Raw genomic sequence first — 15,647 nt, 5'->3', positions numbered from 1 at the left:
CCCAGTAAAGGACTTTAATAAGCCCGTCACTGTCTAGTGGGACAAAGTGACAACAGTCATCATCAAGGACTCAAGGTTACAGACCTTCGGATCTGGGAGATTTATGTTTCCTGCTCAAGCCAACAGCTCCTTGCCCAGAATAATGCTTGGTACCAGGGGATGTTCTCCCCAGGCTGGCTCAGAGAGCACAGGCATAAAGCTTTGTGCCAAAAGGTCCCAGGGGCCACCAGTGAGACCTCTGCAACTTTGTGTTGACCTGATGTGGTGGGTGTTTGTCAGATACTGTATTTTATAATCTGTTTACAACCTCAGCCTGTTGCTATGCACGCCCTTGCCAGCCGGGGCCATAAAGTGTGACTTCTGCACAGCCCTTGGCATTCAGTAGCTAACCTGGGAAGCCTCTTTCCCTTCTGGGTTCCTTTCAGGGAGCACGGACTTGAGGCAACATAGTGGCTATTCCTATCTACTCTGCCTAGTCAGGGAGGTGATGCGAGGATCCAGTGAACAGGAGAAAACACCTTTCAAAAGGAGCCCTCACCGTCCCTAACGGACAAAGAAGAGTGGCCAAGAGGGAAATTCACCTTCCTCAATCGGCGCTCCAGAATCGGCTTCCTACTCTCCTATCAGTACCAAGGACAGAAACCGTAGCGATCAAATCTGAACGAGGCTGGCCTCTTTCTTTACCCATTGCCGTCGAGTCCATTAGACCCTATAGCGACCCTACAGGGCAGAGCTGAACCGCCCCACAAGGTTTCCAAGGCTGTCATCTTTTCAAATCGCCGACCTTTCGCCTTTCGGTCCGCAGCCGAGCGCTTTAACCGCTGCGCCACCAGGGCTCCTTCGGTTCTTCCTTTACCAGGAGACAAAGCTCTGGTTCTCCCCCTGAAGGCTGAGGAGGCTCACAGCGGGCAAACGCCTCACCCCATTGTCTAAAGCGCCCCTCTAGTCGCCCCCGCTCTGACCGGCCCGCTCTCGAGGCCCCACCGGCGGGGAGAAAGCCGGACAGAGGGATCACATTCGGGATCTACGCTCTCAGGCTGTGCCCATGTCCCGGACTCCACCGTCTGGACTCCCCCTCGTGCAGTGGAGGCCAGCACCGCGGACGTCCCGGAGGAGCGGAGTACCCTGAGGCCAAAGCCCCGGAGCGCTACCTCCCACTCGGCTACGGGCTAGAGAGGCGGCTCGCGGCGGGCGGTGTCGGGCCTTGTCCGCGCGCGCCCTCTGGTGGCAATGGTGCGCAACCGCAGCCACCGGGAGCGCGGTGCAGGGTTCTGTAGCGCCCCCTGGTGTGACTGAGGGGCGAAGGAGTAGGACTAGGTAAGGGTCCCAGGGCGAGGGCTCCTGGCGCTCCTGGGCACTTTACTGTGAGTGCTCTGGTTGGCGGGGATTGTACATGCTTGTCCTAAAGTCCAGTGTGCATATGCACAGGGACATGTATGCTTGTGTGTCCAGGTACTTGAGTCCTGTGTGTCTGTTGCGTTGAACACTTGCTGTATATGTGTACGCCTTATTTGCCAGTATCTTGGTGGTGGGGAGGTCCGCACATCCAGCGCAGGGGGGAGTCCTCACGGAGGCGTGAAATTGGTTTGGAGCAAACACATTACCGAAAGCAATTATCGGGGAGAGGCTCTGGGCCCGCAGAACTAACGGCTAGGAGGCTGGGGAGGAAGCTCCCTGGTTTGCAAGAGTGTCTGAATGTCTAACCCCACTCAGGGGACGTGGCTGAAGTCATAGGCAGTAGACCCCTAGTATTGACTATTCCACAAGACCTTCCACCCCTCCCCACTTAAAAAGTTTCCATGAGGATACAACCCTCTCCAGATAAGCACTGACCACCCCTTCTCACCACTCTACCTTCCTACCACTTGAAGCAGAGGCACCTCCTCTGTGAGGTCTTCCTGGATCACGGCCTACCTCTTCTTGCCCTCACCTCCGTTGCCATGTTTATTTTGCATTCATTTCATTGGGTCTTGCATTCTAACTAGCTGTCCACACACTGGTTTCTCTGACTAGATTACAAATTGGCAGGGGCAGGAAGGTGTGCCATTGACAGCCATACATCCAGTACCTACAACCTGGGGCTCAGAATGAATGCTCTGGATGGGAGGACATGGAAGTGTCATTAAGAGTCAGACACAGGACTTTCAGGAAAGTCACCCCCTAGGAGGCAGGACTCTGTTAGAACACAGCTTTAGATATCTTCCCTAGGCCAAGGACCCCCATTTCCATCCCAAACTCCAGACTCACATAACCAAATGACCTTTAGACACAGCCTCTTTGAGATGACCGGTAGGAACCTCAAATTTAACATGTCCAAAATAGACTTTCTTACCCACCTCCTCCCCAACCTTTCTCCTCTTCTCCATCTTCATAACGAGCGTCCCCACTGTTCAGTTGCTCAAGCCAAAAACCGGGGTCACCCTGGGGTATTCTTTCGCTCAGCCCCCTAGATCCGCTCCACCAGCAAGTCCCATCAATCCTCCAACTGGTACCTCACATCTCGCCTACCATGACCTCATCTCTTGCCTGGACTACCGCAGTAGCCTCCTAACTGGTCTCTGATTCTGTATCTCCACACCCTGCCCGCTCCCAACCATTCAGCAGCCAAAGTGATCTTTTTCTTAACCTTTAAAATGTTTTATATAAAAATATATAACAAAAAATTTACCATTTTAACCACTTTTAAATGTGCCATTGAGTGACATTAATCTCATTCACCATGTGGCACTACCATCACCACTATCTATGTCCAGAAGTTTCCAGCACCCCAAACATCAGTGCCCCTTGAGTGGTAACTCCCCATTGCCCCCTCCCCTCAGCCCCTGGTAATGATTAATAAACTCTGGTCTCTGTGCATTTGCCTATTCTAGATATTTCATAGAAGTGGGATCACACAATCCAAAGTCATCGTTTACAACCTGAGTCTGTCACGTCATTCCCTACTTGGAGCCCTCCAACCATTTCCCATCCAGGCTGGTTCTGACTGGCTGCTCTTCCCCACTAGTCACATCCCTTGTCTCAGTCATCCAGTGCTGCCATAACAGAAATACCACAAGTGGTTGGCTTCAACAAAGAGAAATTTATTTCCTCACAGTAAAGTAGGGTAAAAGTCCAAATTCAAGGCGTCAGCTCCAGGGGAAGGCTTTCTGTCTCTATCGGCTCTGGAGGAAGGTCCTCGTCCTCAATCTTCCCTTGGTCTAGGAGCTTATCAGGTGCAGGGACCCCAGGTCCAAAGGACGTGCACTGCTCCCGGTGCTGCTTGGTGGTATGAGGTCCCCAACTCTCTGCTTGCTTCCCTTTCCTTTTATCTCTTGAGAGATAAAAGGTGGTGCAGGCCACATCCCAGGGAAACTCCCTTTACACTGGAACAGGGAGGTGACCTGGGTAAGGGTGGTGTTACAATCCCACCCTAATCCTCTCAACATAAAATTACAATCACCAAGTGGAGGACAACCACACAGTACTGGGAATCATGGCCTAACCAAGTTGATGCATATTTGGGGGGGGACACAATTCAGTCCATGACATCACTCGTCCTTTAGGTCTCGGGGTAAATATCACCTCCTCAGAGAGCAGGCTTCCTGCCACCCAATCTAAAATCGCCCAGCCACCCTCTGTCCCATCCCCGTTTTAAATTTCTCTGCACAGGGCTTACCACTATCTGAGATTTTAGCGTCTCCCTCTCCCCACCAGAAAGTGAATTTTTGTGGGGACTAGAAAGCAAAGACTTTGGACCCCTATATCTGCAGTGCCCAGGACATACAGACACTCAGTAGGTGCTGAATAGATGAATGAATAATAGGGCACCCTTCCCAGGCCTCACCCTGGGACAAGATAGGGATCTCCGAGAGAGACCCTGAGCAGGTCTTAACAGTGAGCATCACTCAGCCTCGCAGGGTTTCTCCAGTACAAGCCTCACAGAAAACCTCCTCCTGACCCTCGTTTCCCATCACAGACCCTGTGACGGGCCAGCCCTCTCCTTTTCGATATTTTGAGGTGTGGCCTGTGGCTTTCTTGAGTTTCTACAGCTGAGGGGGCAAGGCCACAGTGAGGCCCAACTGCTTGGGGACCTGGGCTCCAGGCCTGGACCCTCCTACTGGGCACCTGCTCCCTTTCTAGAAATAGCTGCTGTCTGGCCCTCAACCCAAGCTGGGCCTGTCTTCGTCTCCTAGTGCCGCTGTAACAGAAATACCACAGGTGGGTGGCTTTAAAGAACAGAACTTTATTTTCTCACAGTCCTTTAGGCTCCAAGTCCAGATCAGGGTCTCATGTGTGTGGATGCTTTCCTTGTTGGTAGCCCCAGGCGTTCCTGGGTTCCTTGGTGATCCTCACGTGGCATCTGTCTTCCCCTGTGTGTTTGCATCTGTGTCTAACCTGCCCTATTACTCAGCCCTGATTAGGTTTAGGGCCCACAGTACTCAAGTATGATCTGATTAACATAACAAAGAAAATTCTATTTCCAAACGGGGTTACATCCACAAGTATAGGGATTAGGATTCCAACACATATTTTGGGGGGCACAATTTAATCCATAACACAGCCCCAGCACCCAGGAACCCAGACAGGAGTGTTGGCCCAAGCCCTGTGAGGCCACCCTGGAAACCAGGACCCCATCCCCACTCCTCCTCTTCCCTCCTCCCACCACCCTCTCTGGCCCGGGGACACCCATGACATCACAGAACCAGTGCCCATGATTGGCTGCTCCGGCTTCCCAGAATGCCAGCCCCTCTGCCTGTAGGGCCATCTGCAGGTTCCCGTCCTACAAGGATCCTTAAGGACCCTGGCCCTCTCCCTCATTTTGCAGATGCAGAAACTTGAGCCCAGAGACTCATGTCCCACAGGTAAGGGCAGGGCTAGGGCTGGAACCAGATCCTCCAGTTCTCACTTCCACGCCCTCTTCACTGCAAAGCCACATTTAAGGACTGAGCATCGAGAGGTGGGGATTGGTGTCCAGCACTGCTCCCTGACCTGTGTGCTCAGGCCACACAATAACTTTATGCCATTTTCATAAACCTGGCCCTTCCTTCTCACCTGCAGCTTCCATTTGATCCATTTCCCACTGGTTTCCCTGCCACAGCCTCTCACCTCCTTATCTGCAGGCTCCCGTCACCACCCTGCCACGACTCAGCCCTCCCCATCCGCCCCTCTCTCCTTTAGGCCTCTCCTGACACTCTCGCTTGGTGCCCACGCCACCATTTCATGCGGCAGAAGGGGAGGCTGCCTGGGGTCCTCAAGAGCTGGTGGATTTCACAGGAGATGGGGCTCCTGTACATCTGCCCACCCAAAGTTCCCGTCCTGACCACCCTGTGGCAGAGCAGCTCAGACAGCCCCACACAGTACAGGCCTGGAGACTTTCACGTGCACACCGAACTGGGATTTCTGACACAGGGATGGGCTTGAGGGCGACTCAGGAGCCAAAAGCTCAAGAGACCCTCAAGGAGAATGTATCCCTTGCTCTCCTCCCTACACATGGCCTCTCTGTCCCTCTCTGGCAGAATCAGCGCTGCTTTTCCTGTGGACACGGGTCTCCAGATGACAGGGCTGGTTGGCCTCAGGTGGCTCACACTCAGGCCCCGGTTCTGGCCCAATGAGAGGCAGGCAGGTGCACTCTGGGGACCAGGGCATCTGCTCACATCCCAGACTCGGGAAGGCAGCAGGTGTAGGGAAGGAGAGGTGTGGGGTCAGCACTGCTGGTGGCCAGGGAGGCTGGCTGGTTCGCACCCTGTCCCCCCAGCTCTCCCCCAGGCACGGTGACTGGCCTGCCCCCCCCAGCTCTCCCCCAGGCACGGTGACTGGTCTGCTCCCCCCAGCTCTCCCCCAGGCACGGTGACTGGCCCCCGAGCCAGGACTGACTAGTAGAGCACGTCCTCAAACTCGAGTTGCAAGTAGCGGAGGAGGCGGGGCGGCAGGGGCAGATGGGGCAGGGCGTGGGGCAGGCGGGCAGCCAGGTGGGTGCGCAGTGCACAGCGGCTCAGGTGCTGCAGCGATCTCGGCTGCCTGGCCAGGGCAAAGAGCGACGAGTAGAAACGGCAGTGTTCCTGGGGACAAACAGGGGCTCAGCGGGCGGCTGTGGGCACCCACTTCTCAAAGAGTGAATGTGTTGGGTATTCACACAGGGTTTCCTTATTGTGAGGTGTTAGGGGTCTCTGGGGGACTGCTGGGGGGTAAGTGGGGCCCGTGGGCTTCCCTTAGGAGGTCAGCACCGCTTGAGGTCAGGCAGAGTAGCCTGCATTAAGGAGCGGAGGTCTCCCAGAACAGTCCTGGAACCTGACCAACCTGCAGTGTTTCCGGTGGGACCAGGCCCACGGCCTCCTCAGGAAGTTGCACAACACAGTAGGTGTTCATCAGCACCTCAATAGTCCTCGGGGACGTGCACCAGCGCTCCAGCACCTGCAGGGGACAGCTGCATCAGCCTGAGTGGCCACCCACCCTGACACGCCTACTGTCAGGTACACCAGACACTTTTCTTAGCAATTCACATGACTTTCATCCTCACCCTACAGGGAAAGGACTGTTATACCCATTATACAGGTAAGGGAAGCTGAGGCACAGAGCAAAGGCCCTGCTCAGATCACACAGTAAGCTGTAGTCCCAGCCATCGAGCCAGGCAGTGGGGCTGCTTCTGTCAACGACTGTACAGCCCTGGCCGGCCTGTAACGGCTCCTGTGCTGGACTGTCTGCCGTGAGGGGAAGGCTGCCTGGCCTGTGGCTGCGGTTCTGAGTAGACCAGAAAGCACATACTACATACAGCAGAGTCTGCCAGATGCCAGGTGAGAGAAGAGAGCTCCAGGAAGGGTGCACAGGACAGGGAGGGTTCACGGTGGGGCGAGGGGGCAGGGCTGTGAAGGTGAGCAGAAGTCAGGCACAGGAGGGCATTTCAGGAAGGACACGACAGCCAAAGGCCAACGCAGCCTCCGCAGTTCATTCTGTCATTTAGTCATTCAACAAACATTTGCTGAGGGTCTGCGTGTGCCAAGCACTGGGGATGCAGTAGAGACCAGACAGACAAGGCCCTTGACATGGGAAGCCTCTATTGCAGAGGGAAAGCGGGGGATAAGCCCACAGCCACTTACAGGCATGCTTCTGCAAAGAAAAACAAGGAGGGGGAAGGGGGCTGAGAGTGGTTGGCCTGGAGGACCTGGAGCAGAGGCCTGGGTGCTGGGCCTGGGGAGGGAGAAATGCTTTAGGACAACTCCCAGAGGGGCCGCCTTGAGTCGGAGAGGCAGTTTAGGCTGGGCCAGGCCCAGGCACTTGCCAACTCCTTCATCCATGCTTCTCAATCTACAAGCAGTGGACTCAAACCATTTTAAAATCTGAGACAAGCTATGTACACCCCTAAGCAGCATTCCCACAGAGAACCACACACCCCTGCCACACACACACACACACACACACACACACACTATTATGCAAGTTTAAAAACTCTGCCTGGAAGGCAGGGAACATCCAGGAAATGGCAGAAAGTGCTTCCCATGCCTGGGCCCTTGGGATTCCTGCCCTGCTTCTGGGGTGGAGCTTGCCAGAGCTGCCCCATCCTCCTCTGTGGGCTCCCCTCCACGTGAGTTTGTCACGCAGGCCCTTTCCTTCTCTCTTCCTCAGAACTGGGAAGGAGCGCAAAGCTCCATCTATTCTCTGTCAGGCCAGCCTCTCTACTCCTCCTACCCCTGCAGCTGGCAAACTCTGGCCTCTGCACTTGGCCCACAGTGCTCACCCTGCTGCGGGGATGCCTGCTCCCTTGCCTCACCACCCTTCTAAGTCCCTCCTCCTCCAGGAAGCCCTCTGTAGCTGTTTTAGGCTACGTCACTCTCTTCTGTCCCTAATGAGAGCCTATGTTCGGACACCACTTAGAAGCATGTCACTGCTGTTGCATCCAGTGTTTAACTTCAGAGCCATGACAGCTCACACGTGTTGAGCGCTGAGTTAGGGCTGTCCCAGGGGCTCTGTACATGATAACTCGGAGTTCTCACACAGGCCCTCTGAGACAGGTACACTGCTATTACCTCTAATTTACTGATAAGGACACTGAGGCCCAAAGAGAACCTCAACTTGCCCAGGGTCACAGGGCTAGTGTGACTGAGCCACTGCCAGCCTCAGGGGCTGCCAAGGGGCCAAGCCAGGTGTAAAGGCCTCAGAGAGGGTCTGAGGTGCAGGCAGGCCAGCTGGTTCTGGGGCTCTGTGCTGCCCCCCAACCGCCTGGTCACTGCTAGGTACAGACGGTGTCATGCTCTCAGAGAGCTCCAGTGACTTGCTCAGAGTCCCACCCCCTGGACACAGGTCTGCTGAGCTCCCCAAGGAATGACGGCCGCGTTTGGTCACAGGTCTGTGGCGGCCTCCTGGCCCTGTCTGGGGCGGGAAGCTCTGCCTGCCTCGGAAAGCTGCTGACCAGGAACTGAGTACCAACGCCCGCCCGGCGCACTTTCTGATCACCTAGGACCGGGCGGGAACGTCGCAGCCACGGCGGGAGGGCTGGGCAGAGGCGTTGGGCAAAGTTTGTGGTTCCCGGTTTGCTGCGCTGCCTCAGCCTCCTGGCCCGCCCCGTGCAGAAATCATTAGCTGTCAGAGCTTCCGTCAGATTACAGGGAATTGCTCGTCTCCTAATTATCTGGTGTTAATAGGAGATTAATTAGTGTTAATTGTTGATTTTCTTGTATTTTCCCAAAGGGGAGACCAATCTGCCAAACTCTTGGGCTGTTTAATTATTTGGTCTTGCCTAGGAATAAAGACAGACGCTTCTGTCTGTGAGCAAAAGGACACCTGCCACACCCAGCGTCCTTCTTGCCCCACTGCCCAGGAGCCACGGAGGCCCTCTCCTCTGAGGACAGGTGTACCCGCGCCCCACCGAGCTGCAGTGACATCACACCCCTCCACACACCAGTGCTCCATGGAGCAGCCTCGCCCTCCAGGAAAGCACTGAACAAGGGCCGGCAGAGCATCAGTACAAAGGACTTCAAGTTGACCCGAATTGGGAAAATCAAGTAAAATAAGATATCGATTGAAAATGAGCTCCCAAAGACTTTGCCCAGATGCCGGGTGTCTGTGCTGGGCCATGTGAGTCCTGCCAAGGTCTGTTTGTGGATGGATGCTCCGGCCCCATGCATTGCTCCTGCCTGGGGAACCTCTCCTATGTCCAGAGTGTCCCTTGCTGAACTGACCCCACTGTGAGCCAGTGCTCCTAGGAACACCGTTGCATCTCCTCACGCCTCTATGAAGACCTGAAACAGCTGCCCACCGCCCACCTCAGCCTCCACTCCTCCTTCCATCTCTCCAGGCCCTTTATAACCTGGGTCCCTTGCCCTCTGCCCACCCTCCTGCCCACCAAACACACTACACACTCACATACACCACACACCCTTCTGCCCACCACACACACACACCCCCTCCTGCCCATCACACACACACATACCCTCCTGCCCATCACACACACTCTCTTTTACACTTACACACCCCTCCTGTGGTCTGTGCACTGGCCTTTGCCCCACAGTTGGGTTCTATTTGCTGAATGACAGACATGCAGCAAGCAGTGCTCTCTGTGCCCACGTGCCCTGGACCACACCCCAAAGCCAGCAGGGGCACAAGCCTGGGTCCTTTGCTGTCCCTGCCATCTGAGGCCCACCCTGCCCTGCAGACCCATACCTTGGGGAGAGCCCCGGGCCAGACACGAACAGCCCCGTGGTTGAGCAGGGCCCGTACCACGCACTCTGGGCTCTGGGCCAGGGCCATGGCTGGGCCCTGCAGGGCATAATGCAGGGCTGTGTGTCCCCCATAGTCCATGGTGTTGGCACTGACGCCACAGGACAGGAGCAGCTCTACGACGGCGGTGTGGCCGTGGCGACAGGCCAGGTGCAGGGGCCGCCGCTTGTCCTGGTCGGCAGCATCGGCGTCGGCACCAGCTGAGAGCAGCAGATGGCATAGCTGCAGGCAGCGGGCAGCGGTGTCACCAGCGGTGTCTGGGTCTAGGCAGCGGGCCTCACAGGCGGCCAGCAGAGGTGTGCGGCCCTCAGCATCCTGGGTATTGGGGCACGCTCCCCGCCTTAGAAGTAGCTCCACCAGAGCCACATGACCAAGTCGGGCAGCCACATGCAAAGGGGTCTCCTCTTCTTCCTCCGACCGGCCATCCACTTTTGCCCCAAACCTCAGGAGCAGCTCTGCACACCTAGTATAGGCAAGATGGAGGTGAGGAGGAACCCAGGGACAAGCACACCGTACAAAGAGCTAAGGGAGCCACAGGGGCTCCTGGTCTGTCTGTCTCCCTCACCTTCCATCCTGCCTGTCAGGCATCATCCCAGCAATACCCTCAGGTATTAAAGTGCAATCTCTCACTATGTTCTCCACGGGAATGAAAGTAAGGAACAGTTATTATGCATTTAGGACCAGGACACCAAAAACTTTGTATGAATCCCCTACTTAATCCTCACCACATTCCGGCTTTTTCATTACTCTCATTTTACAGATGAGGAAACTGGGCCCTTCCTTTGACTGTGAGGCTGTCAGTCAGCTTTCCCAGCCAGCAGTGGAGGGCCCTGCATGCTGGGATAGGAGAGGGAGCTGAGGATGGGCCAAGCCAGGGCACAAATGGAGGTGGAGCAGTGGGACAAACAGCAAAACAAAAATTTGCCCACTGGTTTTATTCCTGGATGGCCCTCCTGGATGATTGTATATTGCTGTGAGAAGTACAGGGAGCCGAGGTAACCTGTGAACCCCAATCAAGGCTAAGGGAACTTAGCCCTTTTGAGCTTCGGTTTCCTCATCTGTAGAATGGGAAAAAAGATTTACAACACCTAGACCTTATAACCCATTGGCATCAAGTGGACTCCAACTCATAGTGACCCTATAGGACAGAGTAGAACTTCCCCATAGGGTTTCCAAGGAGTGCCTGGTGGATTCGAACTGCCAATATTTTTTTTAATATAATTTTTATTGTGCTTTAAGTGAAAGTTTACAAATCAAGTCAGTCTCTCACACAAAAACCCATATACACCTTGCTACACACTCCCAGTTACTCTCCCTCTAATGAGACAGCCTGCTCTCTCCCTCCAATCTCTCTTTTCGTGTCTATTCCTCCAGCTTCTAACCCCCTCCACCCTCTCATCTCCCCTCCAGGCAGGAGATGCCAACATAGTCTCAAGTGTCCCCCGATCCAAGAAGCTCACTCCTCACCAGCATCCCTCTCCAACCCATTGTCCAGTCCAATCCATGTCTGAAGAGTTGGCTTCAGGGATGGTTCCTGTCCTGGGCCAACAGAAGGTCTGGGGGCCATGACCACCGGGGTCCTTCTAGTCTCAGTCAGACCATTAAGTTTGGTCTTCTGAGAATTTAAGGTCTGCATCCCACTGCTCTCCTGCTCCCTCAGGGGTTCTCTGTTGTGTTCCCTGTCAGGGCAGTCATCGGTTGTAGCTGGGCACCATCTAGTTCTTCTGGTCTCAGGATGATGTAGTCTCTGGTTCATGTGGCCCTTTCTGTCTCTTGGGCTCATAATCACCTTGTGTCCTTGGTGTTCTTCATTCTCCCTTGATCCAGGTGGGTTGAGACCAATCGATGCATCTTAGATGGCTGCTTGCTAGCGTTTAAGACCCCAGGTGCCACTCTTCAGAGCGGGATGCAGAATGTTTTCTTAATAGATTTTATTATGCCAATTGACTTAGATGTCCCCAGACCCCTGCCCCTGCTACGCTGCAAACTGTCGACATTTTGATTAGCAGCCATAGCTCTTAACCACTGGTGGCAGGTAGTGGTTAAGAGCTACGTCTGCTTCCAATCGTAGCCACTGAAAACCCTACGACGCACAGCTCTACCTTGCATACATGGGGTCACCATGAGCTGGAACCAACTCGACAGCAACTGGTACTGGTAGACGTTATGGGGTTGCTGGGTGCAGCATATGAGACAATGCCTGAACAGCTGTTCCCATAGTGGTGGCACACAAAAACCAAACAAAAACCAAACCAGGTGCCGTCGACTCAATTCTGACTCATAGTGACCCTACAGGACAGATTAGAACTGCCCCCATAGCATTTCCAAGGAGCGCCTGGTGGACTTGAACTGCCGACCTTTTGGTTAGCAGCCGTAGCACTTAACCACTACACCACAAGGGTTTCCAGTGGTAGCAGAAGAGGGCTCAAATGGCAGCATTTGGGGGTATGGATGATGATGGGTCACGGGGCTCCTTATATTACTCTGTCTTTCTTTCTATAGGTTTGAAATTTTCCATAATTATTTTTAAAATTTGCTCAAGAAAGGAAGGGTTATCATCATCAGGTGTGGTCTCAGGCTGGCTGGGCCAGAGCTAAGCTTGTGGGATGGTCCAGAGGTGTCTAACACAGTAGCCGCTGGCCCTGGGTGGCTACTGAGCACATGCAGTGTGGCCAGTCCTGGTCGAGAGGTGCCGTGCGGGCCAAACACACACCAGTTTTGGAGGTTTAGTACGAAAAAGGAATGTACAATATCTCATTCTTAATTTTTAATATATCGATTACATGTTGAAATGATAACATTTTGGAACTATTGTCTTAAATAAAATATATTATTAAAATTAATTTCACCTGGTTCATTTCAAATTTTTAATGGGGCTGCTAGAAAGTGTTAAATTATATATCCAGTTCTCCTGATCTATTGGCCACGCTGGTATAGAACATGTCTGCAGCGGTGAGATGAGAGGTTGCAGGAGAGTCCTCCGAAGGCTGATGAGGTTAACAGGAGGAAGAAGCTCCACAAAAGGAGAACCCAAGGATCAAAAATTCGAAACCACTGGGGCAAGATGGGAAGTCTGAGGGTGTGCAGTAAGCAGAGAGGGTCCTCTGTTGTAGGGAGTTAGGTCGGGAAAGGTGTGCCAAGGCTCCCTTTGCCTAGACCAAATAGCAGCGAGGACTCATCAGACCACGTTCCCTGTACATAGGTCATAATTGTTGGGTCATTGCAAAGGAATTTTCCCTATAAATAACAAATGGCCAGTTTGGTCGTAGCCATTCTCTCTTGTGACTTTGGTTAGTCCCTTGAGCCTGTTCATCTGAGGGCGCCAGCTAATACTGGAATGCTAGACCCTACCCACGGAGATCACAGCTGTCCTCCTCAGCCCACAGCCTGTCTAGGTCCCTGGATAAGACACGCCCTAAGGACAGGGCTGTGACTCAGTTGCTGTTGTACAGTGCCTGGCGCATAGGACAGCCTCAGGAAGTAGGAAAGCTGGACAGCGGCACCACCTTCCCTTAATGGCCCCTGACAAATTCCCCACTAACCAGGCCACGAGCTGGGCCCCTGCTGCAGCCCTCCTCCACCCGCGGAACCAGAGAACTGTCTCAAGTCCAGAGTAATCGCATCCTGACCGCTGGCCGGAGCCCCTTCTCCACCGCAGCCCACTGGGCCTGCTCCCCCATCCTCCCTGGACCGGTCTCTTGGCCTCCACCAAGAGCAGGGCGGGCAGTAAGCATGAGGGCTCACTCACTCGAGGGCGCCGGACGCCCCGCAGAGGTGCAAGGGCCGTTTTCCATCCTGGTCGGGGAGGTCGGGGTCGGCTCCCGCCACCAGCAGCACTTTGGCGCAGGGCGCGCGGCCGGCGGCGCAGGCCTCGTGCAGCGCAGTGCGGCCGCCGGGGGCGCTGTCGGGCCGGGCCCGCCGCCGCAGCAGCAGGCGCAGCACGTCTACGTGGCCCCGGGCGGCCGCCACGTGCAGCGGGGTGGTCAGCTCCTCCTGGTAGGTCAGTGACCAGAGTCCTGGGGAAAGGCCAGGCGGCTGGCAAGTGGGTGACGCGCACAGAGGCGCCCGGGGCCCCCTCCCGCCGCCCGCCCGGCACCCGCCCGCCCGGCGCCCGCCGTACTCAGAGCGCGGATGTTGTAGCGGAAATCCCTCCATCGTTCTGGGTCGCTGGTATCAAAGACGGAGTCAGGGGCCAAGGCCGCGCTGTCGTCCGCCAGGATGCGGGCGACCGAGCCCACGTCCCCCGCCAGCACTGCCTCCCAAAAGGCAAGGGCAGGCCCCGAGGCTGTGCGGGTGACGATGGGGCCCGGGCCGCCCTTCCGACCCTCTGCGTGCCCTGCGCCGGGCCTCTCCACCAGCCTGGCACAGAGGGAGTGCCCGTCGCCGGGAGGCCCTTCCTGGCCCCTGCACCCTTCGGGGGACCAGCTCATGAGGACAGAGTGCGAGCATGGGGGGAGGAAAGGAAGGGGAAAGAAGGGGGCAGGCGGAGGGAGGAGGGAGCTGGTCTGTGTCCTGCGCGCTGCCTGACCTGGACACTCGGCCCCCAGGAGCTATTCTGGGCTCCACATGACTTCCCTCCTGGGCCAAGTTCCAGCGGCTGCTGGGCCAGCCTCGGGGCGGTGAACCACCTCAAGCTTTGGGTACCTCTGCTCCCAGGCGGCCCCCCAGCTCCTCGCCCCGCCCCCGGGCTCCCGGCCAGACCCTCACCAGGCTGGTGGCTGCTCCAGCGCGGCTCTGCGGCCCGGCTCTCCAGCAGCAGGTCGGCTGTGCTGTGGGGCGGGAACAGCTCCTGCAGCCTCTCCAGGTCCCCGGTGTAGAGCGCGTTCTGTAGGCCCATGTCGCGGCACAGAAGCGGCAATGGCCTAGGGCTGTCCCGGGCTGGGCCCGACGCGGGCCCCCGGTCCCGGCAGGCAGGGGCCTCGGGGAAGCTCCAGGGACGGTGTCCCCCCTGAGGAGGGGCGCTCCGTCCTCCCGGCATGGCTAGTTTCTGGGCGAGAGGGCCAGAGGAGCGGACTCTCGCAATGCCGCCGTGACCGCGCAGGGCGGTGGGGAGCTGGACCCGGTGTGGGAGGAGCAGGGACACGCCAGAGAGAGGCAGGACGGTCACAGCCGTCCAAGTCAGGGAGAGAAGTGGGGATTAGAGAGGGCCTGGAAAACAGGGTGCGGGTGGAGCCCTCCAGCCCTGAGCCTTCCCCAGCAAAGTTCTACTACACCAGGGTGGGAAGGGGCCACACAGGCCATCCTGCCCAAACCCGTAAAGTCAGAGATAAAGAATGAAGCCCCAGAAGGGAGTGATTTGCCCAAGACCACATAGGTAATTTGTTGCAAAGCCAGAACTAGAGCCTGGGGCTTCAGGCCCTGTTTTCTGGGTTCTTTCTGGTCTGTCCTGCTGGGCCCCCAGCCCAAGAGGGGGAGTGTGAGGCCGAACTGGCTTTCCTGCCCTCCCGGTGTCACCCACCAGCCCTGCACCTTCCCACTCCCATACCCGAGGACAGGCCCACAGTAGTAGCTCCTCAGGCCACCTCCCCCTCCAGGAGACAGGCTTCTGCCCAAAGGAATTGGGCTCAGCCGCAAACAGCAACACAGCAGGAGATGCCCTTCTCAGTGCTGACACCCCATCTCCCTAGGAGGAGCCCTGGTCTCCCCAACAGGATCTCCACCTTGCCATGGTTGGACAGGAGTCTCAGCACATTAAGATAAGGGGACTACTGTCATTTGAGGAGATAAACAGAAAAAAATAGGAGAAAGAAAAGTCAAAGCACCCCCCCCCGGAGCTCAGCTCTGTGTCCTGCCAGTGCCCCAAACTCTGGGGTTGCTCTAGCCCCAGTAATTGTGCCTGGCTAGTGTCCTATCGGCTCCTGTCGGCTTCTACAGGCTGCAGAGTACTCCTTGACCTTGACCTGCCCTCTCCTCATGTTGGCCTATGTCTCCTGCTCCCTTAGTCCCTGACCCACCCC

At 56.1% G+C, this 15,647-nt stretch overlaps 1 protein-coding gene across 1 annotated transcript; it reads right to left on the bottom strand.

Annotated features, from left to right (window-relative positions):
• Window positions 1-5,826: 5,826 nt before the first annotated feature.
• Window positions 5,827-14,807, bottom strand: ASB10 (ankyrin repeat and SOCS box containing 10). The gene is made up of 5 exons (XM_049863209.1): window positions 14,398-14,807; window positions 13,439-13,706; window positions 9,634-10,153; window positions 6,277-6,390; window positions 5,827-6,038 (listed from the first exon to the last, which is right to left on the bottom strand). Exons 1-5 carry the CDS (start codon window positions 14,666-14,668, stop codon window positions 5,853-5,855), a joined length of 1,359 nt encoding a protein of 452 aa, XP_049719166.1. The 5' UTR covers window positions 14,669-14,807; the 3' UTR covers window positions 5,827-5,852.
• Window positions 14,808-15,647: the final 840 nt, after the last annotated feature.

Source organism: Elephas maximus, chromosome 20 (genome assembly GCF_024166365.1).
Source record: "Elephas maximus indicus isolate mEleMax1 chromosome 20, mEleMax1 primary haplotype, whole genome shotgun sequence".
NCBI classification, from domain to species: Eukaryota; Metazoa; Chordata; class Mammalia; order Proboscidea; family Elephantidae; genus Elephas; species Elephas maximus.
This window is presented reverse-complemented; position numbering and strand designations above follow the sequence as displayed.

Bases quoted from the DNA above. Each gene is read 5' to 3' on its own strand.
- ASB10 (XM_049863209.1), bottom strand. From the start codon at position 14,668: ATGCCGGGAGGACGGAGCGCCCCTCCTCAGGGGGGACACCGTCCCTGG. The intron at 10,154-13,438 runs GTGAGTGAGCCC...TGCCTATACTAG, and splicing joins GGGGCGTCCGGCGCCCTCGA to GTGTGCAGAGCTGCTCCTGA. The intron at 6,391-9,633 runs GTATGGGTCTGC...TGTCCCCTGCAG, and splicing joins GGCCCGGGGCTCTCCCCAAG to GTGCTGGAGCGCTGGTGCAC.